The 15,545-nt window shown below is 38.0% G+C and overlaps 1 protein-coding gene across 4 annotated transcripts in view; it reads right to left on the reverse strand.

Moving 5' to 3' along the window:
* The window catches only part of osbpl8 (oxysterol binding protein like 8), a 69,600-nt gene that overhangs the window by 47,027 nt on the left and 7,028 nt on the right, over window positions 1–15,545 (reverse strand). For 2 of the 4 annotated variants that reach the window (XM_023349984.1, XM_023349982.1), the window contains exon 2: window positions 3,849–3,946. In XM_023349984.1, coding sequence (XP_023205752.1) covers window positions 3,849–3,893 — 45 coding nt within the window. In that variant the 5' untranslated portion in view covers window positions 3,894–3,946. Of the gene's footprint in view, window positions 1–3,848; window positions 3,947–9,514; window positions 9,646–15,545 lie in introns of those variants that run through there. The other 2 variants (XM_023349983.1, XM_023349986.1) reach the window with 2 other exon arrangements.

Consider the following 15,545-nt stretch of genomic DNA (forward strand, 5'->3'; position numbering starts at 1 on the left):
TTGGTGAAAGTTGTGAAAACTACAGACTAATAAATAAAATGTGTTAATTCATTTCTTTCTTTTGGCTTCATAGCTGTGTCAGTGGACGTTAGGGATCACAGCCACTCTTGAATACTTGTCTGTCTATGACTTCATAGCACCAAATATAGCTTAATATGCTTTAATGCGCACAGAGGAAACCGTTTTGGCACTACCACAGAAGCTAACCCTTACAGTCTTCCTTATCTCTGCTCTTGGAGGTCCAGCCAATCAGCACCAAGGAAAATAAACTGCACTCCTGGATTGGTGGAGTGCACCAATCCACCAGTCCAGGAGATAGGATTGGTGGATTGCACTCCTCGATTGGCAGGCTGGCAAACGCTAGCCAATAGCATATCAAGTATCAAGATGTCTCAGCTTCCCAAGGTACATGTGCTTTAAAATATTCTAGATATGTTTGATGTAAAAAATAAAAATTGCCAATATGTGGATTTTTCTTGAGTAATGTGGAGTTACATTCCACAGAAAAGTGTGCCAATAGGTGAATCTGTAAATAGGCATGGGTCCTTTGCAGTCCCTAATGGAAAAAAATACAATTTGAGATATCTAGCTCAGCATCAAGGTTTTATTGACAAAGTTGCCAACTTGTGCTGTTTTTGCATTAAAACACATTAGTTGTCCTTTCTTATTGACTTGGCCAACAGTTTTTAATGTCACTTCAAATAGAGCAAATCTATCACAGGCATAGAAAGCTTGAACACATGGTGCTTAGACAATTAGCTGATATATACAGCAGTCAAAGCACAATTATATTCATTGGAGCCACTAAAAAACATCTTAAAACCACAAATTTCCTCTTCCTTTGCCATTGCTAGTTGGCAGATTTTCACAGAATGTTCCGGGTCTAAAAAAAAAAAAAAAAAAGGTAGACGCTGAGCCAGAACTCACAAAAGAAAAACCGCATGATCATAATCAGCTTCAGGGTACAGAAGATTATTCATCCCCCCCCCACTAGGCACTGACAGAAATATGAACTTGGTTTTGATTATGTGGATGTTTCCAAGGGGCTCTGGTTGGCGCTCCGATTTGCACAAGCTCTTATTAAGGTGGACCCCAAGTGATAGAATCCCCACATACAGCCCAGGAAGTCAATTAGAAAAATGTATTCAAAAGTAAATCTATCCACATAGCTTTCAAACCAATTTAATTTAACCATCATCGGCAGATTAATTATCCACTGACTAAATTAGGGAGGGATGTAGGCAGGAGGGGTTGGGAGGGGGAATGAGCTTGCAATATTGACACAGAAAAAAAAAAGAAGAAAAAAAGCATTATTAAAACTCACACCCACTTTCAGCCAGTGTCAAAGAGGGGAAAGTGCTTAGTTCTGCTCCCACTCAACCTCATTGTGGTTGATTGGACAGAAAAAACTGTGGGAGATGGATTCAGGACTAATATTACCTAATTTATCTGTCACCATAAGTCCCCATTATTCCTAGAAACACTGCTGCTTAGGATGATGATTCAGATACATTGGGAACTTTAAAGAGGTATATTTTAAAACATGTCTGACATTTTGGGATGTTACAAACTTTAAATGTATTTCACAGGCATTGGATCAGGCTAACATAATACATTTAAACTAGAAGAAAAATGAGTTCAGTTTTTCTATATTGATTGAAATAAAACTTTGGACAATGTGGTGTAAAATTGTACAAGAAAACTTTATTATTCCAGTTAGAGACTGAGACTGAATTCTTGCCCCTTTTTTAATCCAAGTCACACTGGATGAAAAGCCTCCTAACAACAACTTTCGACTGGCTCAACGGCTTAATTCAATGGATGAGAACTCAGCGGCTCATCTCCATCTTAAGCACAAAGTCACTGATGAAGATAGCAACGTCTGAGATGATGAAATCGTCTCGGATCGTCTACTAACAATGTTTGTAACAATGACCTTAACAGTGAGTTTATAGACCTTAAAAGCCCCAATAGTTTGTTCTGACAATAACTTTTAAGACTGATGTTTCCAACCCATGAGCAGAACCCAATAAGTCTTTTGGATCAGAAGTGAATGAAATCCAAATGATTTCTAGTTAAAAGAAATTTGGAAGAAATTCATGAAAACTACACAAATGTTCTATATTTAGAACATGTAAATATGGGCTTACATGTTCTCACAACTTCCCCCACGTCTGGTAAGTTTGTTAACCAGATGTAATACAATCACATGTACTTTTAGAAAATCCAATGCTTTGCAAAAAATAAAACTCGAAATCTAATTAAGCCTCCAGAAAGATAAACAACTAAAAAAAGAAGAAAAATATTGACATACAAATTAAGAAATTAATGATTGTTTGCCTTTTAAAGATAGGCAAAACGAGCATTTGTAGCTTGTATTGTGAGCGCCCTAATACCAGGAAGTGTTAACTTTCCATCAAAGTGCGGAACAAGAAAGTGTGGATTGCTATGTTCTTTTTTATTTTTAGCCACCAGCTTATTCACCATCTCTGTTCTTTGGAAAGAGGATGTTGAACAGACATGGCTGACCTTTAATCATCTGTAGACAGAGTGGCCATCCTCCACCACACAAGCTCTGAGGCAAGTGTAACTATGTTCAGCAAAGTTCAGTGTCTGTCACAGTCAGCCAGACAAGCCTGTGGTAGACTGAGAGCATTTGTGCCTTAGACTGGTTATTAAGGTTCAAAGGGTACACTCTAGTAGCAGATAATATGTCACAGATACCAGCAGGACACAGGAAGCTTCTCCAATTTAGCATTAGAGCATGGGGATTGAGTAAAGACCACTATCAATGTGTAGTAAGCAATAACGCAGGGAGGGAGGAGCATTAGCACATAATTTAAATTGGAATTTACTATATATATATATATATATATATATATATATATATATATATAATAGTTGATAATTTGTTACATTTCTGTAAATACAGATGTACAAAAAGAAAAATACTTCCATGTCCAGAAACCACCAGATATAGTTGTGGTGTAATTTACATCCAAGTTGTGTGTTCTGTCCACCAAAATATAGAAAGGTTACACTCTACTACAAAGTAAATATGGGCTTAAAGAGAAAGCTGACTCCATATGTGGCATTAACATTGGAAAGCCACTGATGCGAACCCAAAACATTAAACAGAGATACTGTCAGTGAAAGAGAGAGAGAAAATCCAGAGTTTGTTAAATTCTCACACACTAATGATTTCAGTAACCCAGAGTGTTTGCAAATGGGTCCATGGCATTGGATAACTTTCAAATCTGTAGCATTCACTCCAGCCAAGTTGGAACCAAACTCTGCAAGGTGGATATGGAAGTTGAATGCTAACAGGTGATGCTAACCATGGCCTTTGCTGTGAGTGCTGTTACAGACTGCAGGTACTCAAATTAGCTTTTAAACATATCAGTGAAGAACTTTATAATGACAATGACAAATCTTAAAGAAGCTATGTAAAATATATTGCGATATATCTGCGATTTATTTAGGCTGTGAGAGAGCGCAATACTTTTGTATACCTATGTTTTACCCTCTTGAGCTTTGGAACATAGTGGATTTTAATACTTAAACATAGCTGAAACACAACTCACACATTTAAGCAGCTGTTTATTTATTTATTTTTAATTAGCAACTAGTACTGTTTCTCTCTTTTCCCAAGAAACTTTGTATGTGGTGTTCAACAACTAGGATGTCTAACATTTCAACATCTCCTTCCAATGCTGAACAGCAAACGTTATTTGATCATGTCAGTTATAGAACAAAAGGTTGATGTGGATTCTTCATAAAGTTACCAAACAACTCAAAATATTTCTCAGTCTAACTGTGTATTGCCATGAAAGTGTGGAGCTACTTACCAAAGTTGTCTCAGGCTCCAGTTGGGACTCAGAAGAGGACTCCATGCTTGTCTGTAACCAGAGTCAAGTCTGCCTATGCTGCGCTGATGACTGCATCTCTGTGGAGACGAAGAAGCAATGTCTTACTACATGGTATACCTGTAATGAAGTGAGCTTTGTAAAAGTAGAGTCAAGATTTTAGTTCTTTGTAAAACACCTGCTCTCCACGCTCCTAAAAGTTTGCTTGAGCCAAACTTCTGCCCGTTAATAAATGACCCGTTTCAACTGCACACTGAGGAGGATCTGAATCTCTGACAGCTGCCTTCCCCAAGGTGTCCTGCAAAACATATTCTCTCAATGCATCTTTTCCCATTGCTTTCACCTTTCTTCCCAGTAGAATCACTGGAGCATGACAACGTTTAACCTTTATTAACTTCAACTTTATGACGTCTTGTCATTTTAACTGCTCAAATCCAACCAAATGTGGAAAGTTGTACAAAACTTCAAAATCACCCATAATTTCAGACAACCCTTTCTATAATTGTAGAAAGGGTTGATGTACTCAGCCCTTTCTACACTGACCCTTAATTAAAGGAATCATTTTAAGAAATTACTTCAGATTTTAACGCAATTAAAATCATATGTGAATAAGTTTATTCATGTGATGAGAGGTTAAAAAACATGCAGCACTGTCTTCTTCGTTTCTTTCGCTGGTTGATCGCATGACTCGTGTGATGTAGGAAAAAAAAGTTTTGTTTTTTTTATTTGTGTGTTTCCATTAAGCAAATCTATTTTCATAATTGCAATTTGTACACCTTTATGGTAGATGGAAATACAGGTAATGCGACAGACTAGGTAAAAAAATATTTTTAGATCATAGAATAGCATATTCAGTCCAGACCGAAATCTAGTTGCCAATCTGGGGGGAAAAATTTGAAGATTCATGTTGAAAGACGCACTCCGTCAAGAGAAGTTTCTTCCAACAACCCAAGCATCAAACTCAAAGATCAGCTCTTGAAAATGTGATCAACTTAAAACCGCTAAATAGAAAAGAATTAGCCACCATCAGTTACAATTTGGCCAAGACATTGATACCCGGTGTGGCAGAGTGAATTACAGACGGTATAAACAAGAAAAGGTCAGCACTGCCAAATGTTCACATAAAGTTGATGTATTTGTCAATTAACTCTGAAGGTCCTTAAAGTCATTCATCCGCATTAAAGCATGATTCTCCCAGCATTTCCGGTGATATCTCACTGATCGTACATCACAAGGAGGTACTGAAAAGCAGCGTTTGAAAGCTAAGACTCTCTTATTCTCCTTGTTGCTCCTCCACAAAAGCCTGGGAATCTGCCTTTCCATTCATTATATTACTTTACATTATTTTTGTGAAGCTAAAATTAGGTTATTTTCAAGCAGCAAGGCAATTTATTCAAATGAGTAAAGATGTTTAAAATTATGCAATATCCAATAAAACAAATGTCTATTTCTCCAGTTTCAAGTCCAAATTAAAGCCTTTAGAGTAGACTCTCAAGTTTAGAAGATTAAAGCCTTTGAATGTTGTATTCATTTATCTTGAGCATACAAAGGTGTAAAAAAAAAAAAATCTGTTTAATGTAGCAGTTTGCAACACTCAATTTTAGTAATCCACTGTGTCCTAGTAAGAAGCAGTTGGAGGCATATATTCGCCACATTAGTTGCAATACATATTCTTTTAGGAAGTCGTGTTGGAGGAACACACTGGGCTATTTTATTCAAGTTTTGGTTTGTGGCACAGTTAGTGTTGAAGTGTGACTCCTACTTTATTTGAGGTTTGAATAATAATTGTTATTGCGTGTCATTGCAGATCTGAAGAACAGTTTAAATTTCCACCACTTTGGAAGCGGTGGCTGAACCAGCAGCAGTCAATTCCCGTTAACATCTGCTGTGCTGACTCCCTTCCCAATGTTCACTCGGTCCGTTTCTGACTGCAAGCTGGCACCACTCAGTTTGTTTAAATTGTCCCACAGACCTCAGTGAGCCAACAGCTCTGACTCACTGTTGGACACTGAAACTGAGGGAATCCTTAGAAACCAGCAGAGCCAACCACCTCGACAGAACAGTTGGCTGGTGGGTTTCTCCTTTGAGGCAGATGTGACAGAGCTGCTTCCAAAATGTTGAGAGTTTTTTAAGCTCAACCATTGTAGAGCAATTACACCGCAAAGGAAGGCCTAATTACTATCAGAATTATAGTCCAATTAAGGAAATTATTCTGCTCTAATTAGGGTCTTACCAACATCGACTTATGACTGTCAAGTTTTAAACATCCTGCAAAGATTAAGAAAACTGAAACATCACAGAAAATATCTAATTTACTTTACGATCTTAAGAAGACTGAACTGAAGTCTAAATAGAGAACAGTGTGTGGTTTTTAACACTTTGATTATGTAAACTTACAACTTTCTAATGCTACTTAAAAGGTGAAAAGTTTCTGTAAATGCAGAAAAGTGAGTATTTAAGCTAATGTATGCCCTGTGTGCATGTTTTGCTCTCAGACTAAAGGTAGTCTGATTCTTATTAGTCAGGGAGGAGGGCTTCAGTGAGCTTAAAGTAACTAATAGTATAAGAAATAAGATATATTGGGATTCCAGCATCGCAAATAGTCACATTCCTAAAGACATTCCTAAGACATTTTTGCCCAAAGTGATTTTTGTTTTTGTCTAAATCACCTTAGGGTAATAAAAAAAAGGATAATTTCTTGGTCAAATCACTTATGATGACTTACACCATCATTCTAAGGTTTGTTTTTACCATTTTATCAAGAGAAAGTTGTTCTTTTTGTTGGTATTTGGAGATTTGGATTAGGCTACAGAACAGAATGTTGACAAGTACAGCTAATGCCAATAGAGTGCCACACCTTGTATGTTTTCTCCATGTTTGCATTGACATTTGTTCTTCGGTAGTGGTGTGCCAATTGTAGTTTTCTGGTAGATTACCGATCTGTAAAAAACCTGATCTGCCGATTCTGATTTTAGCCGATGTAAAGGCTACTTGATATCCAGTTAAACCAGTTAAGATCCCTATGACTGAACATTAAACAAGATCCAAGGTGTGGCAATCAATTTCAATCAAAGGTATTTTCTATGGGATGAAACTTCATCCAAGTATCCCTTCTACATATCGAAATAACTTAAACGTTAATACAAAATGATAGAGGCCTAGACTTGAACAAACATCGCGGTTTTATCAACCTGCACGTCATGCTTTTTATGGTTGCAAATATGCAACTTTATGACAAATTTCATCTTGCCAGAATTGAGGAGTAAATGCTTCAATGAATGTCCGGTAATAAAAAGACAAAGATTAGAAGAAGGAGAGCCGGACCAATGTAATCTTCTGAGTGTCCCAGTTTGATGATGTACTCAGGGGAAAGACATCTTAAAAGAAAAATTAAACCATGTAGGTCAGAGAGAGTGGAATATTAATCAACCGAGCCTGAGGGACAGACGACTGCCTTTCAAGTGCAAAGAGGATTGAAGAATATCTACAAAAATAAGGTTTGCTTTTTATTCCCAAGTGGGGTTTTAAATGAACAAACTCTGACTCTGCATAAAGGAAACCAAAACAGAGAGAAATGGGGATTCATTTAAGGGATACAATATTAAAACAATACATACCCCTGGCTTAAAAGGTTGAATCTAATTTAGAAAAGCTTTGTACCATAATTCCAAAACAAATTTACCAAGCCAGTCTTTGCTATCTCTACACTAACAGAGCATGTTTTAAAAAGAGCTTTATGTAGCAGAAGGCCTAGTAATGACTAGATTCTTTTAATCCTCATTGACAAAAGAAATTACATAAAGTAATACATTGATCATGGTATAATAATGCAAGTTTGCTCTCTCAAAGACCTATAAACTCCAACTAATTTTGTAAGGAATACTCCACAATGGACTGAAAAACATTTTAAATGTCCAAAATAAAACAAGACAACCAAAACCAATGAATAAAAAGGAAATAAAAACCACACACCACTGAAACCAAGCTGAATATGGATTATGCGGTCTCTCTTAGCAAAATTGCCCTTCAAAAAATATTAATCACCAGAATATTAATTATTGAGCTAATTTGAATTGATAATGAAATTAACAGTTTGAACATCCTGAAAAAACAGATTTCAGCTAAAATTAATGAATTGCGCATCAAGACGTAACCATAGGGACCACAATCCAACACCGTAATAGGCCTTCCCACAGCAGTGTGTGACCACGCTGGAGGATGAGGTGTCAGGCTGTTCAATAAATTGTAAAAATTCTTTGTATTTGCCAATGTTATTTCTACAAAATGTATCTGCTCTAATAAATTACACTAAAGAATCAAACTCCGGCTCTCCAACGACATAAGGTTCATCACCAAGATCCTTTTTTACAATGAAGAAATAATTGATGAGGTCCAGATTTTCTTTTTTGGTGTGTGAAGTCTGGTTGGACGATGTGGTTGAAAAACTTGTGAAGATACAAGTGTTTCATATCAATCGATATTGATAATTGTTGATTCGTTTTTTTGGTTTGAAATATGTATCTGAAATAATGCCAAAGTGGTGGTGTGGCCTTCCCTGTTTTATTCACAGTTTTCACCATGAGACACAGTGTGGCAAAACCTTCAACTGCTGCTGCAAGACACTCAACAGATTGTTGCTAGGTAACCAAAGAGTGAGTTGGTTGATGCCACCAACCTTGCTTAGCTCACTGTGAGAGGTTGAGAACAGAAACCCTTTCCTCTGCCTACATCTCCCAAAATGCTGGATCTGAGTTCAGTGAATATTCTATCAATAATGTAACAGATGTATTATCTATTGATATTGATCATGTGTTTATTGTCGATAACTGATTTATTGTCCAGCCCTAATGTGAAGTTCATATTATTCATTGTTAGACGTCCACATAAAAAGACTATAAGTATGAGCCTGCATATTGAAAATGCTTTAAAAATAATGTGATTCAGACATCTGTGGACGCAAATGCTGATCAGGTGGAGAGCGCTGGGCTCGCAGGACGTCAAGGACACCTCACACTGTTCATTCCTGTGATGAGAGAAAGAATGGCTGTCCTTCAGATTTGAACTGACTGTTGGCTGATAACACGCAGAACAGAGAGCGAAAGGAACATCACAGAGCAAACAAGGCGACAGCTCAACTACAGCGCTGCAAAATGAAAATGTGGATGACGCATGCAGCTCCAATGGAATACAAGATGTGTGTTTGTGTTGCCATACCTTGTGCAAAACAGGAAGAAAAAAAAACGGGACACACAAGGCTACAGATTTGAGCTCAACTATGCAGTCATTTCCAAGACAACCTCTGATGGATTTGAGGACGTCGGAAGGAGTTGCACAGACACAAAGGTCACCAGTGATATATCTGTAACCTGAGAATGACCTTAAAGCAGAGCGGGACGACGACCCCTCACACACACACACCATTCAGATATAGAGAGCATCTATCCCACGGCAGGACGCGACTTCCCTGCTTGACAATCTCTTGTTCTGTCACAGACACACTGTGATATCATCTACCGGAGAGCCAATGCAAGGCAGACACTGGGAATTCTAATGAGAAAGCAGAGGACATAAAAACAGAGGCTGTTCGGCGCAGCTAGCACGTGTGGAAGAGAACAACAGGGGAGAGGTCTGGGGGGGGAAAGACCTACCTTACGCAGCTCGGACCGCAGATGGACAAACAGAGGAAGAAGAGAAACCTTGAGATGACATCATGTTTTTCACCCTCCTCCTCTGATATGTAGGCTATTGCTGCAAGGCTGCCGGTGTCAGCGGAGGAGCAGCAGCAAGCAAAGCTCCCTCTCTGAGTGTGTGTGTGTGTGTGTCCCACATGTAAAGCCTCCGCTGCACCTCTTATTGCGTGTGTTAAAGCAACAGGCATAGCTAAAGTGTTGCGGCGTCTTGTTGAAAATCCCACATGCGGACTGATAAGAGTGGTCAGGTGGGGTTTGAAAAGTCAGAAGGACACGGTCTTGGGCCTTGGACCATCTTTGGGCTGAAACAATCAATCTTGATTAATCGATTATTAAAATAACCGTTGATTAATTGATAACTGCAGTATACAGACCCAAAATAAACCATTTAGTGAAAAAAAAAAAAAAAAAACTTAGAATAGTACATAATTCAAAACTCTGTCGATAGTTCTGCTTTCAAAGGAAAAAAATTGTTTCATAAAAATCTGTCTTCACTTAAAAGAAGGTGTTTATTTGTTTATTTTGTTTTTTTTTAATAAAAGCACCTTTGTCTGTAGACATGTTTCATCCAAAACACCTCCTGTAATAATTGGCTACTAAAACAATCCTTAGTTGCAGCCCTAAACCATCTAGAACCATCACGTTCAAAAACCCAAACTTAGCAAAGGAAGAAAAAAGATAATGACGTTTCTATGCTTTCCAAATCACCTAAACCTGAAATTTGCAGAAACGCTTGCCTCCTTTAAATCAGGGCTGAAAACATTTCTGTTTCCCACAGCTTTCCTATAAGGGTCATAGATCAATTTATTTTGATCACATTTTAGATATATTTTTTTAAGTATTATATTTTGTGATGCCAAAATGTTATCATTATTTTTAATACCCAGTTCCTTTATTTTCTGTGAAGCCATTTAAATAATTGTGTATGAAGGCTGCGGCACAAATAAACTTGCTTTGTCTCCCCTTACCAGGTCACCATATTAAATGTGAACAGTAGGCGCTGTTTGCTTACTACATCTGCTAAGCTGATCCATTAGGGTAAATTATGAGGGAAACGGACACCAGGTTTCCCTTTAAAAGGACACTCAGGCATGTGACCAGTCAACCAGACAAAACACGTCTATGGCCGGTGTTGCATACAGTGAATTGGACACTGGAAGGCACGCTAAACACGGCAGTGTAAGACTTAAACGATGAAAAACACATAAAAACCTACTAATTAGACAAATATTGCAAATCCACTGCACAACATAAACTAGAATTTATTTTGAGTGGCTTCTAAGCTTTAAACTAGAATCAACTGGATTTGAGAAAAAATAAAAATAAAAAAAATTTCACCATGTTTCTTTTCAAAATGTGATTCTGACTAAGATGGTGGTTCAGCCAAAAAAAAAAACTCTCTTGCAAATATAATTTAGAAAAAACTTATTAGTTTCTATAAAGTATTTGATTAAGCCTCGTCAAAGGAAAGAAAGATAATCATGCAAATCTGTGTGAACCTCTTTCATAATCTTTCTTTGGATTATCTCAAATAAAATTACATGGTCCTAAGGAGCCTCAAGCATCTCCCCTTTAAGTATTAAAATCTAAGATTAATAATTACATATTGGAAAGCAGAAATTAGCTGGGGCACATAGACAGTAATTAAAAATAGAAGTATTCTGATACAGTTGCATGAGTTGTTTTTTTTTTTGTTGCATTATCATGGCAGATTTTCCACCCTCACACTCTATTATAGGTGTTCATCCATCTAAACTATTCTTTCGCAACAGTTTAATCGTAATGTAATTTTATTTATTAAAACACACATTTAATTTGATGCTCCATTTAGGAATGACTTAAAGTAGCAGTGAGTCAGCCGGGTGTGGAGATGAAGCAAATGTAGCCTAAGGGACTAAGTTCAGTACATACCTCACCAGTGTTGGAAAAATGGCAAACTACTGTAGTAAAGCTGGTGGTGAATGTTCAGTTTTATGCAAGTTTTCAAATGTTTATCTTACCTGTTTTTGAGTGCAATGCCTCAAAACATGTTTTTGCCCCAACAATAAGTTCTTTATATTACAATGGGGGTTTGAAACAGATAAACACAACATGTTGCACAATTCTGAAGTAGAGATAAAATTATGGCTTAAAAATTACAAAATAAAAAGCTGAAAAGTGTATGTATTTGTATGTCAGTCTTGAGTCACTACATGTGAAACGTCATCTCTTCTGCTGCCTTCAACAACATGTCTCAAAATTGTACAATATATAGAAATCAAAAAAGATCAGAACCAAAATAGATCCTTGTGGTACACCATCCAATATGGAGTTAAACTCAGTTATTTCACAACCTTTTTAAATGACTGTTCTACAAAATCAACTAATACATTTGAGCAGTACTGTTAATATCCTATATTTGGACATTTTTCACGAAAAGTCCACTTCACTGGGTGACTATGGTTGATTTACAATTTTCAAATCCTCCAATCAACAAAGAGATCAGTTCAACCAGACAGAGGAGAAGCTGAGCACACACTGGCTTTAGTCATCATGATACCGTGTGCTAGCATCTTGCAAAATGAACTCTTGCTAAACACCACAAACTGTGTCAGAACAAGAGCTCAGCAAAACAACACTTTGCTATCCCACAGTATCAAATAGACTCTTCAAAAGCAACGCATTGTGCAATCCTAAAGGAGCTGCAGCTGTGCACAGCGCTCTGGTGCCTGACTGAGACAGCTAGGACACAACACAGCAGAACACCAACAGAACCTAGAGTTCCTGAGGTTTCAAAAATATATATATATATATCAATGAGTCAGCTATGAACTGAAACTGTATCGGCACTCGTGACGCAAAACCTAAAACCTACCAAGATGAAAGCCATTATTGAAAGAAGGCTGTTTGCTACAAGTCAACTTAGGAGCAACGTTGAGGACAACACTAAAGATACAGCTGGAGATGCACTGGTTTAGATCAAAGTGTTTGAATGGCTCAATCAAAGTCCAAACCTCAATCCAATTAAAAATCTATGAATGAGAGAGAGCAATTATCTGAAGTGAAATGGGCACAAATGTGTCTAAGGACATTTGTTCCCCCCCAAAGCCAGCCCAAAACAATTTTCCGATTCTGATTTGTAAAATCTGTATCAAACGACGCGCCATTTTCCTTCCACTTCACAATCATGCACTGCTGTGTCCAAGTTTGAATACAGTAGCTGGCTCTGATTTTATAGACAGAAGCACTTGTGCCAACATATATATGAGCAACACAATAAGATACTGCTGCCATTAGATTCTGTGAAACTAATTGTCTTTCAGATACCTCCTCCAGTGGATTGCTATGATCCATTTCAAACGGCACCATCTGTCCAACTTTTAATCTGTTGGTTTTATTTGCCTCTTGGAAACAGCCTTGTGTAATGTCTAACATGTCCACAGTATGAAGGTGGGGTGTGTTCATTCCAGGCTTGGCACACCTGCCTGTGTTTCCCACAAAAACTTTATTTGGGTGGGCTGTTTGTTTTCCCACAATTTCAATTCAGAACAAACAAAAGTACTCCCATAACACATCCAAATATTACACTTGCAACTTCTTATTTACAATAAACTGTCTCTACTGATTATTTTATCTAAATGTACTAGGTTTAGACAGCTGTAGAGTGAAAGTGCGGTTTTGTAGCTATAGCAGCAGTGCAATAGCTATGTTGCAAAACAGGATTTCATTGTGAGAGGTGAGGCTGGGCTCTGACTCACTGCTATAATAATTTAACTTGTAGAAATAACTGTTAAGAAACTTTTCTCTTCTTCGTTCTTCAGTCTTAGATTTTCCGGATGTAGTTCCGGATCCTTCTGAGAGGCAGAAATTAGTTTCTTTTCTTTTTTTTACCTAGAAACTACACACACAAGAGCAACCTGTTTAGCCTGAACTATATACCAGAGTTCACGGTTCTCTAAAACATTTAATCAACCAGGTCTCAGAACTCACAGCAGATACTGGTATGGTACATCATCAACTTATTAAAAATCATCTGCAAAAACCGTTCCTGTTTGAAAATTTTATGATAAATTGGGAGATAATCTGACATTTGTTTGCATTTCTAAGTGAGTCAGAACTTTAGCCTGACTCACTTAAGAGTCAGGCCACGAACAAGTAGAGGGTAGAGGCCACGAACGGGCCTTTGTTTTCTTGCTCTTGGTTTGATCTGATAATATTAAAGAAGTTATCTGAGTTAGAAGCAGCAGTGAATTAAGGAACAAAACTACTCGAAGTTAAAAATATAATAATAAAACACAGGGAAACCTTACCCTAACTCATATCATCTAAGAACTTTCTCCCACATAAAACAACAAATGTATAGTTAACTAAGACAAAGCAGCCTTCCCTAAAGAATGTAGACCCTGCCCTTAAGTCTGCCAACATTCACAAATCTAACATGTTGGATGACAGACAGAGAGGTAGAAAGTTCAACAAGAGCAAATTTACCGCAATACTTTAGGTATGCTCACAGCCTCACGAATAGACATGTCCTGACGTCTCTGCGCTGTCGTCTACTTTCAATTCAAACCCCTATGTGACAGTGAAAATGGCTGCTTTGAGTCCTCTTCACTCAGTAACATGGTCCATGATCAACAACGAAATGTTGCTACAGGCACAAACCACAAAGAAGAAGACGACGACACGAAGTAAGAGGAGGAGGATGGTGTGGCATGTTTTTGAATGACTTATGGTGTAAACAAATGTATTCAGTTGATTTTAATTGCGTGTCTCATTTAAAGTTAGCACAGCAGTTGCGAAACTGTGTTTTTTCGACATTATCAGGATACTGAAAGTTTTGTGCACGTTTGTAATGGAAACGCAGCTTGTGTGAATATGTAGGCAGGGATACAATTTTGAATTCAACACTGGTTGGTCAAGGATTGGCAGCAATCATGCAGATAACTGTCCTGTCCCAGTCATCAGCACACTTTTCTGCATTCTCTAGAGCAGGGGTGGGCACTCCTGGTCCTCGAGGGCCGGTGTCCTGCAACTTTTAGATGTATCTCTACTTCAACACACCTGAGTCAAATAATGAGGTCGTTAACAGGACTCTGGAGAACTTGACTGCACTTAGGAGGAGATTCAGCTGTTGGATTCAGGTGTGTTGGACCAGGGAGACATCTAAGAGTTGCAGGACACCGGCCCTCGAGGACCAGGAGTGCCCACCCCTGCTCTAGAGGGTAGGCTACTAGTGGATACGCGAGGGCATACCGTCACCCCTCACTATGAGTGTGCCCAACATAATGACCACTTGCAACACATGAAAACCCATGAATACAACCTTTTTCTAAGTCAGCAAGGGTCAGCTAATGCCATGTAATGCCTCTGTTTATTGACATCCGGTCAGTGTTGTACCTGACTGCTGGATGCCGTCTGGCAGCGGCGCATCACTCCATTTGTGACGCCACAAAAAATGCGCTTTGGTGCTGGCTCCTTGCTAATGAAAGTTTGTGTGTGGAGTGTGTGTTGATTTTTTTTTTTTTACATAAATTAGTGTTTCTAACCAACTCAGTGGGTATATTAAGAGACCGGTAAATTCTATTGACATTTTTAAAAAGCTTTCTTTTACTGGTAGTGTTGCTTGGTGACTGAAGCTTTGAATGTCCAGCATGACTAAACAAGGTCGATAAAAGCTCAATCTACTTATAGCTACCTGTATTTTTTCCTCTTTATTTCCCTAAACAGACCACTAATTATTTTCTAATGCTACATAGTATTGCATTTCCTTCTTGCAATTTCCCCTCGTATTTATTTACTCAGGCATGTTTATTTCTGTGCCTCTTTTTCACGTTCCTCCGACGCCTTCTCACGTCCCCACGTGCATTTCCTTTTCATTATGCAAATAAGGGAAGCTGCTAAAGTGCCTGAGCAGATGATTGTTTTTAAGTCACAATGTACAAACCTTTCGCAAATAAGCACTAAAAACAAAAACTAATCATGAAAATGCAGCTTCTCGTTTTCACTGGGA

This window comes from Xiphophorus maculatus, chromosome 17, assembly GCF_002775205.1.
Source record: "Xiphophorus maculatus strain JP 163 A chromosome 17, X_maculatus-5.0-male, whole genome shotgun sequence".
In the NCBI taxonomy this organism is placed as follows: Eukaryota; Metazoa; Chordata; class Actinopteri; order Cyprinodontiformes; family Poeciliidae; genus Xiphophorus; species Xiphophorus maculatus.